The following is a 19,020-nucleotide window of genomic DNA, read 5'->3' on the forward strand; positions in this document are numbered from 1 at the left end:
ATAAATCACATGTAATACACCTATAGGATTTACGGTAATTTAAGACTAATCGATGCATTAACTCTGCTTTATATTAGAATTATTATAATTATTATAATTTATTTCAAACATTTATGTAAGCCTTCAGAGCAACTTATATATAATTAATAATTATAACTACATTTCGATATCACCCATGAAACATTTGGAGGACGTGGTAGTCTGTCACAATCTTGATGGGTCGAATCTGTACTCACAATAGGACGTGACTCCTGGAAAACTGGGGTCCATTCCTTCTCGTTCAATGGGGGGCATGCGTTTACTGTCATGGTGATTGGATAAACACAGCTGATCGGATACGCAGGCCATGACCGTGGGCGGCCCCCACCGAAACTGATCGGTTTCACTAACTAAAAGGAGTTCTAGAGCCACGTGAATTCCGTTACCCTTTATCGGACCAATGACGTGGCATCGCCAACAGAATCAGATGAGGGTGATCCGAGGCGGGAAAGAACGGTAGCGAAGTTTGATGGATCCGCGTAATCCAGACGCGTGACACGGGACGCTGTGATTACTCGGAGGCAAGTGGTAACTTCAGTAATTAAGTTGAAAAACCGAGCCGCTTTAGTTAGCTTGTATATTGGTTGGTGGATAGGAGCCACGGAGAGGGCTCGCTTCTCGACGCGGCGTCGTCGTCGTCGTCGTCGTCCCGAAGGCAGCGAAGAAGGCGAAGGTTAGTTGGGAGAAGAAGCCATCGGAACACGATGAAGAACATATTTAAGAAGCGTAGCCATCACCGGCCCAACGAGGTCCCCTCCGCCTCCTCCACGGTGGCGGCTCAATCGCCCGCGGCCGCTGTCTCCCCTTTGTGCGCATCCGACCTCCGGGACGCAGCTTCAGCGACGTCTCCGACCACTCCCCAATCCTCGGTTGAGCCACCGCGCACTACTTCCTCTGGGGACGACTGGCAGGACTACTTCTCGTCGGAAGAGGAGTTCCAGGTGCAACTGGCACTTGCGATCAGCGCGTCGAATTCGGAATTAAAGGGCGATCTTGATGGAGATCAGATCCGCGCGGCCAAGCTTTTGAGCCTGGGGAGGGAACGGATCCAGCAGGATCAGGAGAGCTCAGCGGAATTGTTGTCGCGGCGCTATTGGGTTAGCTCTCTGAATTCTTTTCATCTTGGTTGATGAAATTGGACTTGTTTTTCGAGTATCATCGCAAGACTGATGGTTTTATCAGTCAGATTTCTAAATTTAACTGAAAACTGTCAGTGAAATCTTGACATTGTGTTTTGGGCATGATTAGGGCTTACCATTCTAGTTTCAGTCAAGAGGTAGCTCCTACTTATTCCTCTGATTCTATGATGTTTGTTCGAATTCTGAGGTTCATGTATTTTTTTTTTTTTTTGTCGCTTTTTTTTCATGGAGGTGCAAAGGATACCAAATCTCTCTATAATTTGCCTTTTGGAAGTATTGATTGGCTGCGTGCTCTATGCAGGATTACAATGTACTTGATTATGATGAGAAAATTGTGGATGGGTTCTATGACGTTTATGGGCTCTCAGGAAATTCTGCAAGTCAGAAAAGGATGCCATCACTAACAGATCTCCAAACAAGCATCGGAGATTTAGGTTTTGAAGTCATTGTAGTCAACCGTGCAATTGACCCTGCATTGGTAGAGTTGGAGCAAATCGCTCAGTGCATTTTGTTAGGATGCCCTACTGCTGACATTGCAGTGTTGGTGCAAAGAATATCTGAACTGGTCATGAGCCATATGGGTGGTCGTGTTAGAGATGCCAACGACATGCTAGCAAAATGGATGGAAAGAAGTACTGAATTGCGCAGCACACAGCAGACAAGTTTGTTACCCATTGGCTGCATAAAAGTAGGATTATCTCGGCACCGAGCTCTCTTGTTTAAGGTTAGCTAAATTGTTATTTTTAATATTTTTTGTGTGAGATCAATGTGCATTGTGCTCCACTTTATCATAAGCCAAATTGATATGTCATTGGATTATAGGACTGTCAAGTAGTTCGATCTGCATCATGCATGCACATATACACTGCCTTTATCACTAATTACACATTTGTAAAAGTTTATTTTGAACTAGCATATGGTTATATGGAATTTTGCTTCTTATCGAGTTACAACAAAAAAGGAACTTGTTATTCAGTTTTGCTGGACTTTCACATGACTATGATCAATGTAGCTGTGTTGTATGTAGTTCAACTAGAAGTGCGTTTGAAAGTTCACTTCAACAAACTACTACTTCCTAATTTCTATTTATATACTTTATTATGGATCATTCACACTGATGAAAAAAATATTTATCCAACTTCCTACATAACTAGCTATTTTTATGTGATTGTGAATCTAATGTATAAATGGTTGGACGAACTGGTTGTCTAATTTTATATTTTACAGTCTCCCTAATTCACAATTGCCCAAAGGATGAAACTTTGTCTATGCTAATATACCAATTAAATTTCTCTTGGCCTGTAGATATTTTTGATTGCACTCATGGAGATTCTTTTTTGATCCTATCCAGTTACCATGACATGATAATGCAGGTTCTTGCGGACAATATTGGCATTCCTTGCAGACTAGTTAAAGGGAGTCATTACACTGGTGTGGATGACGATGCCATTAACATAATAAATTTGGATGAAAGGTTTGCACTTGTTTTATCCTCCCTCCGCTAGTACTACATTAATATTTTGCTAGTCAGCATCTCCTTATGGACAATTTGGGGTTATTTCCTATTGAAGAACTTTATTCCATGATTTAATTTCAAGATATGAAATTTACATCAATCTAATATAGGTATACAATCCAATTTATTCTCTTTGTGACACTTTTTGTCAAGTTGATGATTTATAATATGTTTCAAGCTTGTTGCTAATATAATTGAACCCCCATGAGGCACAAAGACCAACGAATACATAGCTATTGTGAAGCTATACAAATTGCAAACACATCTCTAATCAAGTGATAAATAAATTTTCTAGAACACATGTGCCTAATAGCTCAACTAAAGAAGAGTCGACTTTAGCTTGTTCTTACAAGGTGGCAAAAGACGAATACGCTCGCCCCCAGTGCCCCCGCCAATCCGTCCCAGCACTTTAGAATCATTGTTTTATGTAGTAATAGAAAGAAACTGTGATGGAAGAGTGTGTGAATGTGTCAATATTATAATGTTAGATGCTTCATCTTTCAAAATTTCCCAATTTTTATAAGGATGTTGTACTCATCCTAAGACTATTATTTATTTTCACTTTCACTTGGCTGCATACTTGGCATTCATCTTATGACTACCATTTACTAGAGATAAGTGAGTCTTAGTTTCTTCCCAAAGTTAAAGATCTGGTGAGGGAAGTCATTTTTTAGAGGCCGATGTTTTATTGATGAAGAATTGCTTGTTGGTAAAATAATAATATGCGAGAAGGTAAATTGTAAGTTTGTAACTTTGATATATGTACACGGTGAAAATTATACCTCTATAACTTGGATAGATATAATGTCAAAGGATGAAAGCATAACTTTGTAGCTTGGATTTAATGTAAATCAAATTGTATCTTAGATTGATATATAATGTAAATTTGTGACTTTCTTTTCCAATTTAGACCAATATAGATCCATGTAGCAGTTTTGCCAATGCTATTACATATACTTAATATAGTCCCAATTGATAAAGGAAGACACTATATGAATTCAGAGGGTCTAGCCTAGGGAATACAACATGCGTTCATATTTAGGATATCGCAAATCAGGGTCAATGTTGTGGGCCTAAATTATTTAGAATTGAAAAAAGGCATTGTTGTAGGGAACACAAATGTTGTCCACATTTGAGATTTGGGTGATATGGTGTATGTAGCCATTTTCGTAAAACTGTTGTATAGTCCAAAGTAGGTGGTTCATATTTGAAATTTGGCCAGCCTTGCAACGTCAAAGACAACATCAAAAACAACATCTACATATGGACTATCATCTAGGGCTCTGACGATAGGATAATTGCACGAACTTCAACGACGACAACAACCAAGCCTTATCCTACTTGGTGGGGTCGGCTATATGAATCCTTTTATGCCATTGAACTCTATCTCCTACTATATCGTCATCTATACTTAATAAATTTTATCTTATTTTATTGTTGCTAACCAAGTCTTTTTTGGTCTTCCTCTTCCTCGTTTGATATGCGTGTTTGTCATAGTTTCACATCGCCTAACTGAAGTATTTATTGGCATCTTAAACGTGTCTCTCGGAGTTTTCCCTCAATAGATGCAACTCTGATTTTCTCTGATGCTCTCATTTCTTATTTTGTCCATCCTTATATGTCCACACATCCACCTTAACATCCTCATCCCTGCAACTCTCATCTTCTGCTCATGTGCTCTAGTCATAGCCCAATATTCAGCTCCATATAACATAACAGGTCTAACTGCGATTTTATAGAACTTTCCTTTAAATTTTAGAGATACTTTACGGTCACATAAAACATTCGACACTCCCCTCCATTTCAACCATCCTGCTTGTATTCTATGTAAGACATCTCTCTCAATCCCTCCACCATTTTACAAAAATAATTCTAAATATTTAAAGCTCTTGGTTACAGGCAACTCGTCCTCTCCTATCTCAGCAATTGTCTCATTACTTCTAATATTGTTAAACTTAAATTCCATATATTCTGTCTTTAATCTACTAAGCCTAAAATTTTTCCCTTCTAGTGTTTCCGCCAAGATTCTAGTTTAGCATTTACTACTTCACTTGTTTCATCTACTAAAACAATATCATCTGCAAACAACATGCACCACAGTACTGTGTCTTGAATATGTGCAGTGTGTTCGTCCATAATTAGTGTAAAAAGATAGAGACTTAAAGTTGATCCTTGATGTAACTCTATCTTTATTGGAAATGCTTCAGTTATTCCGCTTGAATTTTTTACTTTGGTTGTTAGGGGTGTCAAAAATGAACCCGACTCGACGACCCAACTTGAGTCGACCTGAAAAAAATCAGGTTCGGGTCGCATTCGGGTTGAAAATTTTCAGGTTGGGTCGGGTTTGGGTTGACCCGGGTTGACCCAAATATAGGATTTAGTGGGTTTTTTTTTTGGGGTTAAATCAAATTTTATTTTGAAAATTAAGATATTTTTATGTATATTAATATCAATGTTAGTATGATAATGATGGAGTATTGAGAAAAAGTGAAGAATTATAGGGAAAATAGTTTAAAAAAAGTCATTTTGAATTGGGTTTTCGGGTTATCTAGGTCGGGTTCGGGTTGGTCGGGTTCGGGTTTAGGGGTTTCAAGTTGAATTCGGGTTCGGGTTGGGTTAAAAAAAAAATTCCCCTTACTGGTTGTTACATCCTCGTATATATCCTTAATTAGTTCAATATATGTTATGTTAACACCTCTCTTTCTTATAATTCTCCATATAATTTTTCTTGGACTCTATCATAAGCCTTTTATAAGTCAATGAATACCATGTATAGATCTTGTTTTTACTCCCGATATTTTTCAATTAATTATCTAAGAAGATATATAACTTCTATTGTCGACTTTCCCGACAGTGGTCTCCTTCCTTAATCTTTTTTCTATTACTTTTTTTCAAAGTTTCATGGTATGACTCATTAGTTTAATTCCCCTATAGTTTGCACAATTTTATACATCTCCCTTATTCTAAGGGAACTAAAGTACTTATCCTCCATTGATCAGCCATTTTTTTCGTTTTCAATATCATATTAAATAATTTTGTAAATCATTCAAATAATACAAAATCTAAACTTGAATAAAGCATGTGACAAGCATAAACCCTAGAACTCCTTAAAATGATGCAAAATGCTAAAACTATGTACCATAAAATGCATCAAACTTGCCACTAAGCTCTGAAGGGCTGCTCACAATGTTCCTTGCAATTTTGTTAACGGTTTGAGATAATCTCATTGGGTGGTGTGACAATGGGTTAATTGCAAGCATGAATGAAATATAATGGGCAGCAGCACACTACTGTGAGTGGGAGTAGTGATAGTGATTTTGACATGCAGTAATGACAGGGTTAGGGTGTTGTGTCTATGGATTGAGCTATTGGTCTGATTTTATTTTGGACGGGCAAGTGGCGGTAAGTGGTTTAGTGGGTTTGAAAGGCTAAATTTAGGAGAAGTAATTTGTTTTTTTGCCCTTTTTATATGGCAGTGCTAAAGGATATAACTACTTCACATGTTATCTCATCAGATCATTACTGGTACAAGCAAAACAAGCCATCGTACCAGCTTCTATCATGTTGTGACATGATAATTTTTTTGATTATATGTATTTAATCATTGAGGTACCTGTTGATATGGAAGTATTTTTCAGGTTCCCTATTTCAATATTTTGAGTAAACAGATTGTAGAAGATACCAAGGACATTGTGACACTAATATTTACTATCTTCATCATGTTAATTTGCTTTTAGTGTGTACAGTTGTTTTGATAATTTGCAACATAGTAAAAAATGCAGCCACTACTTGTTGGCTATATTGACATGGTTGTCACATTGCCTATTTAAGCACTCATCAAGAATCGCATTACAATGTACTAGGGAATTCTTGGTTGATCTTATGGCTGCCCCAGGCACCCTAATTCCAGCTGATGTACTCAGTTTAAAAAATACTTCTTCAAATCCAAGCATAAATATAAGTATGAACTCATGGTCAAGCATACCAGAGGATGATTTTTTCAAGGATAAACTGTTGAATAGCGAGTTTAAAGGCCATAATGCAGTTCCATCCCTGGGTGATATTCAAACTGTAGATAAAAGAACAAGATATGAAAATTCAACTTGGATACCATCAGTCCAAAGTGATCATAATGGTGAATCCTCTACAAGTAATGGAAGTACATCACATGGAAGCGTGAGTTTGTTGTCTATACAAGATGAACATGATCAAACTACATCTACCAGTATCACTTCCTCAAAGCAGAAGGGAATAGTTGTTGCTGCTTCTATAGATGGAAATAGTTGGGAGAAAAGAAAGGCCAATGCAGTTTTGAATCCACAAGATGCTTTAGATGTGACAAACCTTTTTGCTGATTTGAACCCTTTTGGGGGAACTTTAGGTGCAAAAGCTGCTCCACATCCCAAAGCTACTGATAGTTCAAATAGTGGATACCAGAGACGCAAGGAAAATATTGCCGTAGGACCTGGACGATCACAAGTTCCGTTGGTTTGGAAAGGGCGTTCTGCTTGTAATGAGATTTCTAGCACAAAACAGAAAATTTTGGAGTCATCAAATCCTCAAAAGAATTTTGTACCTCAAACTTCATCTTCTAAAATGCCTAGTTCTGCTGCAAAAAGTAGTAGCACTTCAACCAATGTTGCTGGGTTTTCTGTCATCGTTAATTCTCTTGAAAGCCAAAGTAGTAGTACTTCTATAGGTATGGGATATGGTTCCCCAGAATATGCCAGGCCAACTAAAGATTCAGAAAAAATGGCGCACCATTACTTGTACCATCAAACAGAAAAAACATTTGAAAACCTCCTACCATCTGCAGGAAAGAATTTGGATGATAATGTCAACAAAATGGTTAGTCTAAATAGCCATTTAAGTGAATTGCAGGAACAGAAAACAAATGTTGCTGAGAAACAAGTTCATCAAAAACCTTCTCATGATAGATGCACAGAAACAAATATGAACACGGTTGATGAAGAATCTCCTAGTTTTCCAGCTGTATCTCCTAGCATTTATGAGGAATCTTCAAATTATTCACAAGTCCAGCTGAGCAAGCTTGACCCTGTGCTAGATGATGTGGCTAACTGGGAAATTCCCTGGGAGGAACTGGTAGTTGGTGAGAGGATTGGTTTAGGTACTTGTTGAACTCCTTTTTTTTTTTTCAAAGTTTCATTTTAATCATAATTGTCTAAATGCTTTTTTTTTATTGTCATATGGCTCTCTTGTAATTCCTAAACAAAGTTTTGTTGCAATTTACTTCTATTGAATGTATTTCTTGCCCAGCAACTAAGAAATACTCTGTACCAACTTGGGCTTACCTCTGATGTGACCTTAATACTGATGCTTAGATATTACACCTTATGTTTTTTGTGATACTCTAGTCCTTCTGACTTTTGTTTTCTTTTCACTTCTTTTGAATAATAATGCTGTTGCTTCTCTTGTTACTCAGTTTGATGTTGAATAAATAATTAGTTGATTTTCCCTATGATTAGGTTCATATGGAGAAGTGTATCGTGCTGATTGGAATGGGGCGGTGAGTTGTATTTTATTGTAATATAGTAATATCAAAATATTAAGAAGTATGAGGTATATCATGCATATTGTTTTTTCATGAATTCTTCATTTGCGGTATTCTTACAGTTCCTTTATCCATTTTGACTTTGCTAAATATTTTCCAAATCTTGTTTCTGGTTTATACAGCTAATGATGGTGCATAAATCGGTGAAAAGAATTTAGTTGGTGCGACTTGGGTGCCTTTCCTATTAGATTGGTTGTTGATTAAAGCTTACTTTATGTGAACAATGGATAGAGTAAATGAACAAGCTTTGGAAGTGAAAAAATCAATTTAATACTCTTCATCATTTTAAATTAAAATTTTAAAAAAATGTTAAAATAGGTGTTGTCTATCTCAAATTATGCAACTAATTTCCATTGTTGTTGATCTTGAACGATGCTCAATTTGCCCTCTTTATCTTAAAGTAAACAGACTTTTATCTAAGGTTTAAAAATCTCTTCACGTGTCAATTCTGTGTCTGTCAGTCATTGCTTCAAACTTTTAAATTAATAACAGCAAGGTCTGGCTTACTTGAAGTTGTTTTATTTCCTTCCTCCATGAGATGGTTTGAAACCCATCCGAAAGAAGATAGAAATGGGGTGTTGGCAACATTCTTGGCTTCTTCCTTGAGCTAAATGTCAAACTACTCCATGTTTCGATTAGCTAGCTGAACAATATTTGTCAGTGCCAGTTATGCTCCAGGTCAGCCAACTAAATGATATTGTTTGTGCTGATTCCCCTCCACATTTCAGTTACCCAACCAAATGATGTCTATCTATGTCAACCAACACACAACATTTTTAACCATGGTTTTACATTTGGGTTGAACTAGCATAGTGCTCCTAGATTAAATAAAAATTTGAGGGATATTTTAAAGACACATTTTGATCTGTATCAAATTATTGACATAGGCATAGTCTCTTTCCAATTTGGGACCTTGTTTGAGATGTTAAAAGTGCTATACAAGTGGTTTAAGCATTGCTAATTATTTTAAACATCGGGTACCATAACTCTTCTATTACATCCTAATTCTCTTGTTTTTAAGGGTAAACAGTCAAATTCAGAGAAAATCTAAATTAATGTGAGTATTTTTGTTAGCGAGAAATGTTCAATACAGAGTTCATCTAAAATTAGCTCTTGTGTAAACACAAGTCGGAAAACTAATTTGCTTAACAAATAATCAACACACGCTTTATATCATTCCAGAATGTAATATATATGTATATATAGGAATATATATGTAGATTCTTCTCCAGATTTATAAACCAAGAGAGTAAGATGTGTTTTAGATGACTAAGTCAAAATTCTGAAGCATATCTTTATATTATTGTAGATGTATAATGTATTATTATAGTAAACATTACTTAAACTTAATCATCCTTCATAGTGTTGGTGATGCCAAAATAATGAACTTCTAATATCTGCTGTATATGAAAATCTTAGTTGTAGTATGCATGCAATAGTAATATAATAAATTAATATAGATACAACAACAACAATCAAGCCTTACCCCACTAGGTGGGGTCGGCTATATAGATCCTTTTACGCCATTAAACTCTATCCCCTATTATATCATCATCTATATTTAAATAAATTTTATCTTGTTTTATTATTCCTAACTAAGTCTTTTTTTTTGTCTACCTCTTCTTTGTTTGATGTGCGTGTTTGTCATAATTTCACATCGCCTAACCGGAGTATTTATTGTTCTTCTAAGTACATACCTGTACCATCTTAAACGTGTCTCTTGGGGTTTTTCCTCAATAGATGCAACTGTGATTTTCTCTCTAATGCTCTCATTTCTTATTTTGTCTATCCTTGTATGTCCACGCATCCAACTTAACATTCTCATCTCTGAAACTCTTATTTTCTGCTCATGTGCTCGAGTCATAGCCCAACATTTAGCTTCATATAACATAGTAGGTCTAACTGCAATTTTGTAGAACTTTCTTTTAAGTTTTAGAGGTACTTTACGATCACATAAAGCACCCAACACTCTCCTCCATTTCAATCATCCTACTTGTATTCTATGAAAGACATCTCTCTCAATCCCTCCATCGTTTTGCAAAAATAATCTTAAATATTTAAAGCTCTCGGTTCCAGACAGCTCGTCATCTACTATTTTAACAATTGTCTTATTATAGCTAATATTGCTAAACTTAAATTTCATATATTGTATTTATTCTACTAAGCCTAAAATCTTTCCCTTTTAGTGTTTCCCTTTAAGATTCTAGTTTAACACTTACTCCTTCACATGTTTCATCTACCAAAATAATATCAACTACAAACAATATGCACCACGGTATTGTGTCTTGAATGTGTGCATTGAGCTCGCCCATAATTAGTGTAAAAAAATAGGGACTTAAAGATGATCCTTGATGTAACCCTATCTTTATTGGAAATGTTTCAGTTACTCCACCTGAAGTTTTTAGTTACTCCGCATGAAGTTTTTACTTTGGTCGTCATATTCTCATATATATATTCTTAATTAGTTCAATATATGTTACGCCAACACCTCTCTTTTCTAAAATTCTCCATATAATTTCTCTTGGGACTCTATCATAAGTTTATTCTAAGTCAATGAATCTTGTGTTTTGCTCCCAATGTTTTTTAATTAATTGTCTAAGAAGATGTATAGCTTATAGTATCGATCTTCCAAGCATGAATCCAAATTTATTTTCGATCATCGTGGTCTCATTCCTTAATCTTTTTTCTATTACTCTTTCCCAAAGTTTCATGATATGACTCATTTGTTTAATACTCCTATAGTTTGCATAATTTTGTACGCCTCTTTTATTTTTATATAAGGGAATTAGAGTACTTACCCTCCATTGATCAGATTTTTTTTTTCGTTTTCAGTATCATATTAAATAATTTTGTAAGTTATTCAATACCTTATTTCCCTATGCACTTCCATACCTCTATCAGAATATCATCTAGTCCAACGGTTTTTCGTGCATCCCATTTAAAGCTTATTCTACTTCTGAAGTTTGAATTCTATGATAAAAATTTAAATTTTTATACTCATTTGATCCACTTAAATTACCTAAGTTAAGTTGGTCACCTAAACCTTCAGTAAAAAGTTGATAAAATACCTGCTCTTTTATTTCTCCATCGTTTAATAGTACCCTATTGCATTCATCTTTAATACATCTTGTCTAGATAAAATTTCTCGTCTTCCTCTCTCTCACTTTAGCTATTCTATAAATGACTGTGTTCCCTTCTTTTATGTACAATTTTCGATATAACTATTCAAAAGTTTCATTATTTGCTTCATTCATTGCTTTCTTCGCCTCTTTCTTGACTATTGTATACTTTCTTAAGTTTTCCTTATTCTTACAAATATATAATTGCTTATAAGTTGTTCGTCTTTCCTTCACTTTCTCTTGTACTTTTTCATTCCACTACCAAATGGTGCATGTCCCTTTAACTCATCGAGTACTATTTTCAACTTTGATACCATCTTATCCCATGTCATAGTAGAGTCACCGTATATTTCATCTAATACTTGTACTCCTACCTTCTCCTTAAATATGCTTCTCATCCTTTAACTTTTACCACTTTATTAGTCGTATATATTTTCTTTCTATTGATAATATGCTTAAGACGTATATCCAATACTACTAATCTATGTTGGGTAGTTAAGCTTTCTTAGGGATAACTTTGCAATCTGTATAAGTCTTTCTATCTCTCTTCCTAACCATAAGAAAGTCAATTTGCGATTTATTATTCTCACTTTTGAAAGTGACCAAGTGCTCTTCTATTTTTTTAAAAAACATATTAGCTAATATAAGGTCATATGCTATTGCAAAATCCAATATAGTTTTCCCTTCTTCATTTCTTGTTCCAAACCCTTAACTCTCATGTACTTTCTCGTATTCCTCATTTTTCACTCCAACATGTCCATTTTGATCATCTCCTATTAAAATCATTTCATTTGGTGGAATACTTTGTAATATTTCATCTAGGTCGTCACAGAATCTTGATTTGGTAACTTCATCTAATTCTACTTACGATGCATATATTTTAATTACGTTCATAGTTTCTTTCGTCCTTAAGGGCTATAATTCTATTCCCTTTTCTATCTATTCTATGACTTTATCCTTTAACGAACTATCTACAACAATATCCACTCCATTTCTTGTTTTAGTCTTTCTTGTGTACCATAACTTAAAACCCGAGTTCTCTATGATCTTTGTCTTCTCGTCTACCCATTTTGTCTCTTGTACACACAAAATACTAATTGTTCTCCTAGTCCTCGCATCTACTATGACCATGGGTTCCTATGTTCCATGTTTGACTATTAGTTTTCCAATAATATTTGTTCTTATCCGGTCTATGGTGTGAGAACTCTTGCCTATTTAACACTACACTCAAATTCTTATGGAGATGTAGCGATCTTTGCCAATACGTTATAGTTAGACTCTTACAACGCGAACTCTTGTATATTTAGTAGTACATTTGAGTTCTGGAGATGTAGCGGTCCTTGCTGAGACGTTACAATCGGACCCTACAACGCGTTCCTTTCAGGGAACAACCTAACATTAGCACAATAGCTTAATGCATCCATTTATTGAACATTTGTCATTGTTTAACATTGGCTAACAACCTAATGCAACTCTCCTCCTTTTTCCTCCTTTATCTGGGCTCCCATGATGGGTTCGTCATGGGCAGAGTTAATAAATTAATATAGTTATGCTAATAATATTTTAGCTATATATTTTGTAATGTTAGCCAATTAATTAATCAACCAATTTTCTGTACGATGATTATCTAACTTTTTTATTTCGTTTTGGTGGGCTATATTAGAGTTCGGATTGGAATTTTCATAATTTTAGTCCTGAACTTTTATACACTATATTGCATTTGTGTTGGAGATTCAGTATTTTTAGAGATGAAAGATATTTATCGGAGTATGCTATCTGTTGTCTATTCTACAATAGCATGTCTTTTAATGCCATGACATCCACAAGTATATCATATTATTGTATGGCTCACAAAGTATGGTAGAAAAAATACATCATTATATAATATCTGAAGTTATTTTAGGCTTAAGTTGCATATGGTTATTCTTTAATAGCCTTTAGTTAAAGCATAGGTCTACTGCAAAACTCTATTGCAAATGAATGGTGTAGATTGATATGTACGCTGATTGAGACAAATGGTGTTTCTCATTTTGAATGATGGATTGAGATTAGCAAGATGGAACCATAATAAACTAGACTTGTAAAATGGAGCCATGATAACCTTTGCTAACTTTAAAAAATTCTTTACATGTCTGGTTGGAAATTACTTTCTGCTTCACTTCCATCTGCAAAGGGGCAATTAACTTCTCATCTGCACTAATTAGGTAGACCAGATTTTTTTTCTTCTTCTTTTAAGTAGGAACTAGGAAGCATCTGATTTAGTTGTTTTCATCAGTAATTGGTAGAAGTTTCCTAAAGAATGTACCATATTATGAGCTCTTGTTATTAAACAATTAGTGGAAGTATTGGTCAGGAATCTTTGTGTTATACATTAACCGTTAAGCCATGAATGACCTTAGTATTCTTTGATAATGGTACGAACAAAGTACAAACACCAAACATGAGCAATTTGAATGGATGAGTTTTGATTATTAGGTCAATTTCATGTGCTTAATACAGGAAGTAGCTGTGAAGAAATTCCTAGACCAGGATTTTTATGGGGATGCTTTGGATGAATTCCGTAGTGAGGTACATAGATATTGTTTTCTCAATTTATTATACTTATGAATATAAAGTAGAACAAGTATTTTACTAATTTAGCCATATGTTTGTCTAGATTCGGATAATGCGGAGGTTGCGTCATCCAAATGTTGTTCTTTTTATGGGTGCAGTAACTCGTCCTCCTAATCTATCTATTGTTTCAGAGTTTCTTCCAAGGTGTGACATATTGGCCCTATCTTTTTATGTGTTTGCCAGAAAATTGTCCTGATTAGCTATGTCTTGTACAATGTTGGCCTTGTATAGATGTATTGTGTGGTTAGTGTATTGCATGGATGCATATGTAAACTGGACTAGTAATGCACAATTAGATTATATAAATCTTTCTCAGAAAGGACCAACAAAATTTATGGTATTGTGGACAAGGAATTTAAAATTGATTCACAAATAAATTATAGAAATATTTCTTACATATAGATTTTCTTTACTCGAATATTACATATGCTTGATTTGGAGCTGAGTTAACGTGATAATGGCTAAAGATATTTTCCCCACATCAGATCATCTCCAATGGATCTGCTTCCATTCTGCAATGACAGAAACCTCCCAAGTTAAATTCCTAAACCTAAGTTCATTTTTGTTTATACTTTGTTGGTTCCAAATTGGTTCCATTTGGATGGTGGGAGCAAGGTGACTTAAATTGGAACTAGATCCCATCAGGCAGTGCATTACATGAACGATTCGCACGCTTGATTTGGAGACAATATCTAAACATTTTTCAATGATTTTTAATGGATCTGCTTTCAGTCTGCATTGAATGTATTTGCTACATCAACTGGGGCCATGATGTCAAGAATCATGATATAATGGATATAGAGTATACACAAATTTGAGCGAGCACCATACTTAATGGCATACTAACAGCGCACATCTATACAGGGCCAAAATGGTGTAGACTTCACTTGTGTATTTGTCTTATTTGCTCGGATTATTAGTCATGAACAACACAAACTTTTTAAGTTGGTATTCCTGAATTATTAGCATATTCTTGATCATTTTACCAAATAAATTCATCAAAAATGCCTCATTAAAGTGTTGTGCATGCCATTGGCTTCTTTGAGCAGCCACCAACCTGAGTGTCAATGCATGCAACAACGAAACTTTTGAAAACTTATACTGCCTGTAGACTTGCTTTAGTTTTAAAGTGATATGCGAAGCATAGCTGATATTTAGAAATTTTAAACCTACTCTGCAAGATAGCTCAGTAGTTCTTCTTCTTCTTCTTCTTCTTCTTCTTCTTATTATTATTATTATTATTATTATTATATATGGGGCACTGTTACGCTGTACCCCAGGCATACATGGGGCCCACGTCACGTGGGTGCTGCCCACTCAGTCGCGCAGCCCAAGCATGCATGCCAAGGGTGCAGTGTAACAAGTTCCTTTATATATACACCCATAGTTCTTAAAGATCATATAACTAAGCTAAGGTTCTTTGTATAAATTGAGTTTCATATTACACTGTATCTATTAGTTTAATGTTTTAATGATTAGAATGACATTGATTAGTCACTCATATATAAGCTAATTTTATTGCCTTTTATTGTACAAATATTTGCCTTTAAATTTCATATTCTTTAAACTTCAGAGGAAGCTTGTACCGGATTCTTCATCGCCCAAATTGTCAAATCGATGAGAAGCGTCGGATAAAGATGGCTCTTGATGTGGTACGAGCAATTTTCTGAATTTTTCAATCTGATTCCTTGTGTTTTGCTAATTTAGTAGTTTCTCTGATGGTTTTGTTTCTCAGGCTATGGGAATGAATTGCTTGCACACAAGTGTACCTACCATTGTCCACCGTGATCTTAAATCACCTAATCTATTGGTAAATGAGAATTGGACTGTTAAGGTATGTAGTTGGCCTTATGAGTTATGAACACTAATCTGTTGACTAGTAATCAATTTGGCACACATTACGTATAGTGTTTCTGCAGTAAGAACTAAAAATACACAACATTCTCATGCAAGTATGTTTGACAAGTACTAATGAGGAACTTGAGCTGTTGTTGTATAGTTATGCTCTGTATTTGCTCATTGCATTGCTTCATTAACATATTAGTTTTTATCATTCAGTCAAAACTTTATCATTGCATTGCAATTATCAACTGAGCTAGAGACAATTTGGATGGCTTGGTTGATGGACTATCTTTATACGATATACTGTTGCTGCATGAGTATTTTTTTCATTTGAATTGTGATGCCTATGAAAATTAGTTGTGCCATATATACTGTTGGATAATGTATTCAATTCCAAATATTCAGGTTTGTGATTTTGGCCTGTCACGCTTGAAGCATAGTACGTTTCTGTCATCAAAATCTACAGCTGGAACCGTAAGATATTATTTCTTTTGATGCTTTGCTTATGGCTTCAACAGTTTTGAGGTTAATTACTAAATGTATCACAATTTTTTTAGGTTTTAATAAATGTATCAGGACTTTCATTTAATAGTCACATTCTTTTGACTTTGTAAAAAAAAAGATCTATCGTATTCTTGACTTAACAAATTGAATTCTACTTTTTCTATGGCTACTACATCGTGGCATACATTAATTTAACAATTTTAACACAATTTGTTGAAGAAATTCAAAAAAAATAAAAGTTGAAATATTGTAATTTGATTAAAAATGCTAATATATGACTAACTATTTGATCATGTGAAAATAATTTTATCAAGAATTAATTAAAATTTTGGTTATAGAACATTTTTCATTATAGATTTGTTACAAAAATTGAAAGCATGTGATATAATTGAAAAGTAAAAGTTAGTGGCTCATTTGTTAAAACATTAAAAGTTTGCTATAGATTCAATAATTAATCCCTTCTGAACCATCAACCTAATATTTGTTATTAGAATGAAGAAATATCATATAATAAATGTGCATAAAAGGCACTTCATTCCATGTTCCACAAACTCTTAATTGAATAATACTGGCCTATGACCCACGGTAGATGAATCTCATGAGTTTGGCATTGCATTATTGAAAATATAGGCACACTACATACATGTAAACAACTTAATTGAAGCCATTTTCCCTTCAATGACGTTGCTAATTTATGTTTCTTTAATCTGATAGCCTGAGTGGATGGCTCCAGAGGTGTTGCGCAATGAAAATTCCAACGAAAAGTGAGTTTCCCTGACTGATAGTGCCGCTTTACTAAAATTCTTTTATATGGGTACTTCCCCACAATCTGTTTGCTTTCAAACTTCTAGAGTAGTGTAAGTTTACCTGTAAATTTGCACTTGCAATAAGCCAATAAGAACACTATCTTCACGCCTGACATGGGCAGGGAATGCTGATGCGCAAGTTCAAATCTTACCTTCCCTTTAAACGGGTTAGGTTTCCTTCTCATCCCATGGATGCATCTACGAAGAGAATCTTAAGCAAAGAGTTTGTTGACTTGAGATTTTTACATACCCAAGCCAATTACATAGAAAGAGCCGTCATTTGCTTCTTATAAATATATACCTTAGGCAAGGAAATGTATATTGTATCTATATGATAAGCAATTTGTTCTTGCATTCTTATTCCAACATCCTCCCAATTATGAACACATACATTTTTCCAGAAGTGATGTCTATAGCTTTGGAGTGATCCTCTGGGAACTTGCAACTCTGAGGATGCCATGGAGTGGAATGAACCCAATGCAAGTGGTTGGTGCTGTTGGATTCCAGAATCAACGACTTGAAATCCCAAAAGAAGTCGATCCCTTGGTTGCTAGGATCATATGGGAATGCTGGCAAATGTAAGCTTCAAAGTTATACTCATATGCTAAATTTGCAAACTAGTCATATTAGTTGATCATGCCGAGGACCATCTAGCTGGTATTTCTTCCCTTCAAACTACCAGTAATTGCCTATATTCGCATTCTAAAATTGAGCTGGTGAAATGCTGTTAGATATAAATAAAGACACCTTGACTTGGATGCTGAGTCTTATCTCGCATGCATCTTGTCTACTTTGAAGTATACTGATATTTCATTCGGTTACACACTTTTTTACTTTGGTCCGAATGGTTTTGTCTGATCAGGGACCCGAGCTTGCGTCCCTCGTTTGCACAACTGACAACTGTTCTGAAGTCCTTGCAAAGGCTCATCGTTCCTTCGCACCAGGAGTTGCAAAACCCTCCAATGCCACAAAAAATACCAGTGAACTCAATACCATAAGCACTTCAAGCGATGAGTAACAAATATACTTGACGGGTTGGATTTAGCCATAATTGGTCGACTCTTATACCCGTCTTGCACCCATACAAATGGTTTATTTTTAGTTTTATTTTACCTTTTTGCAGTGATTGTACAGTGCTTGATTATGTTTATAGCATTTATTATAAAAAAAAAAAAAATTGTGGTTGTATCTTTTTTTTTTTCCCTTATGTGTTGCCAGCTGGAAACTGGCCATATCCTGGGAAAACACCTTTGGGAACATTAACTTGGTCCAATGTGAGAGAGATCATCAGTATCTTTAGTGATTGATGATCATAATTGTAAAAGTTGCTACTAACTTGTATATTTGTCTAATTGTTTATGAGTCTGTTCATGCATGCTATTTGTGAAATGTCATTGATTTTCCTTGTAATTCGAGGAGAATATGCTAATTATTTAAACAAGCAAACTGATATTTCTGTTTAATGCAACTCGTCGTATTGATTTTGCTTAAATTTTATTACTCAAACACCTGGATAGTTACCAACACAGTTGGTAACTGAATTTTATTGGCATTGGCCAAGTTTAAATGCAGGGGGGAAATGAAACTATTCTTATAATTTTAAGCAAGTTGATATTTTTAAGTAAGGTTAGTTGATTAATTTATAATTGAAATTATTATTTTTCTTTGTAAATCTATCAGTGTATTCATTTTGATATCAAAGACTATAATAATGAATTTGGAGCTTCTTTTGAACCATGGTTGATATGGTATTCAGAGTTATTCTCGAGTATCTTGAGTCATCAGTTTTTCCCGAGTAACTTAAGTGGTTCGTCGTCTTTCCAGAGCATCATGTCTCACTTCTCAAGTCACTAGAGTATTAGCTCGAGCA

At 35.0% G+C, this 19,020-nt stretch overlaps 1 protein-coding gene across 2 annotated transcripts; it reads left to right on the forward strand.

Annotated features, from left to right (window-relative positions):
• The first annotated feature begins 605 nt into the window (after positions 1 to 605).
• Positions 606 to 18,613, forward strand: LOC122037714 (serine/threonine-protein kinase EDR1-like). Of its 2 annotated transcripts, XM_042597176.1 has the most exons (13): positions 607 to 1,136; positions 1,480 to 1,902; positions 2,552 to 2,652; positions 6,558 to 7,822; positions 8,181 to 8,221; positions 13,885 to 13,953; positions 14,042 to 14,142; positions 15,572 to 15,650; positions 15,734 to 15,832; positions 16,246 to 16,314; positions 17,059 to 17,108; positions 17,552 to 17,728; positions 18,013 to 18,613. In XM_042597176.1, the coding sequence occupies exons 1-13, from the start codon at positions 744 to 746 to the stop codon at positions 18,146 to 18,148; spliced, it is 3,003 nt and encodes a 1,000-aa protein (XP_042453110.1). In that variant the 5' UTR covers positions 607 to 743; the 3' UTR covers positions 18,149 to 18,613. The 2 variants fall into 2 exon arrangements, with proteins under 2 accessions (XP_042453112.1, XP_042453110.1); XM_042597178.1 differs by lacking the exons at positions 17,552 to 17,728; positions 18,013 to 18,613 and adding an exon at positions 17,273 to 17,445 and having other exon boundaries at positions 606 to 1,136.
• The last annotated feature ends 407 nt before the right edge of the window (positions 18,614 to 19,020 follow it).

The sequence above is a fragment of the Zingiber officinale genome, chromosome 1A (genome assembly GCF_018446385.1).
Source record: "Zingiber officinale cultivar Zhangliang chromosome 1A, Zo_v1.1, whole genome shotgun sequence".
NCBI lineage: Eukaryota > Viridiplantae > Streptophyta > Magnoliopsida > Zingiberales > Zingiberaceae > Zingiber > Zingiber officinale.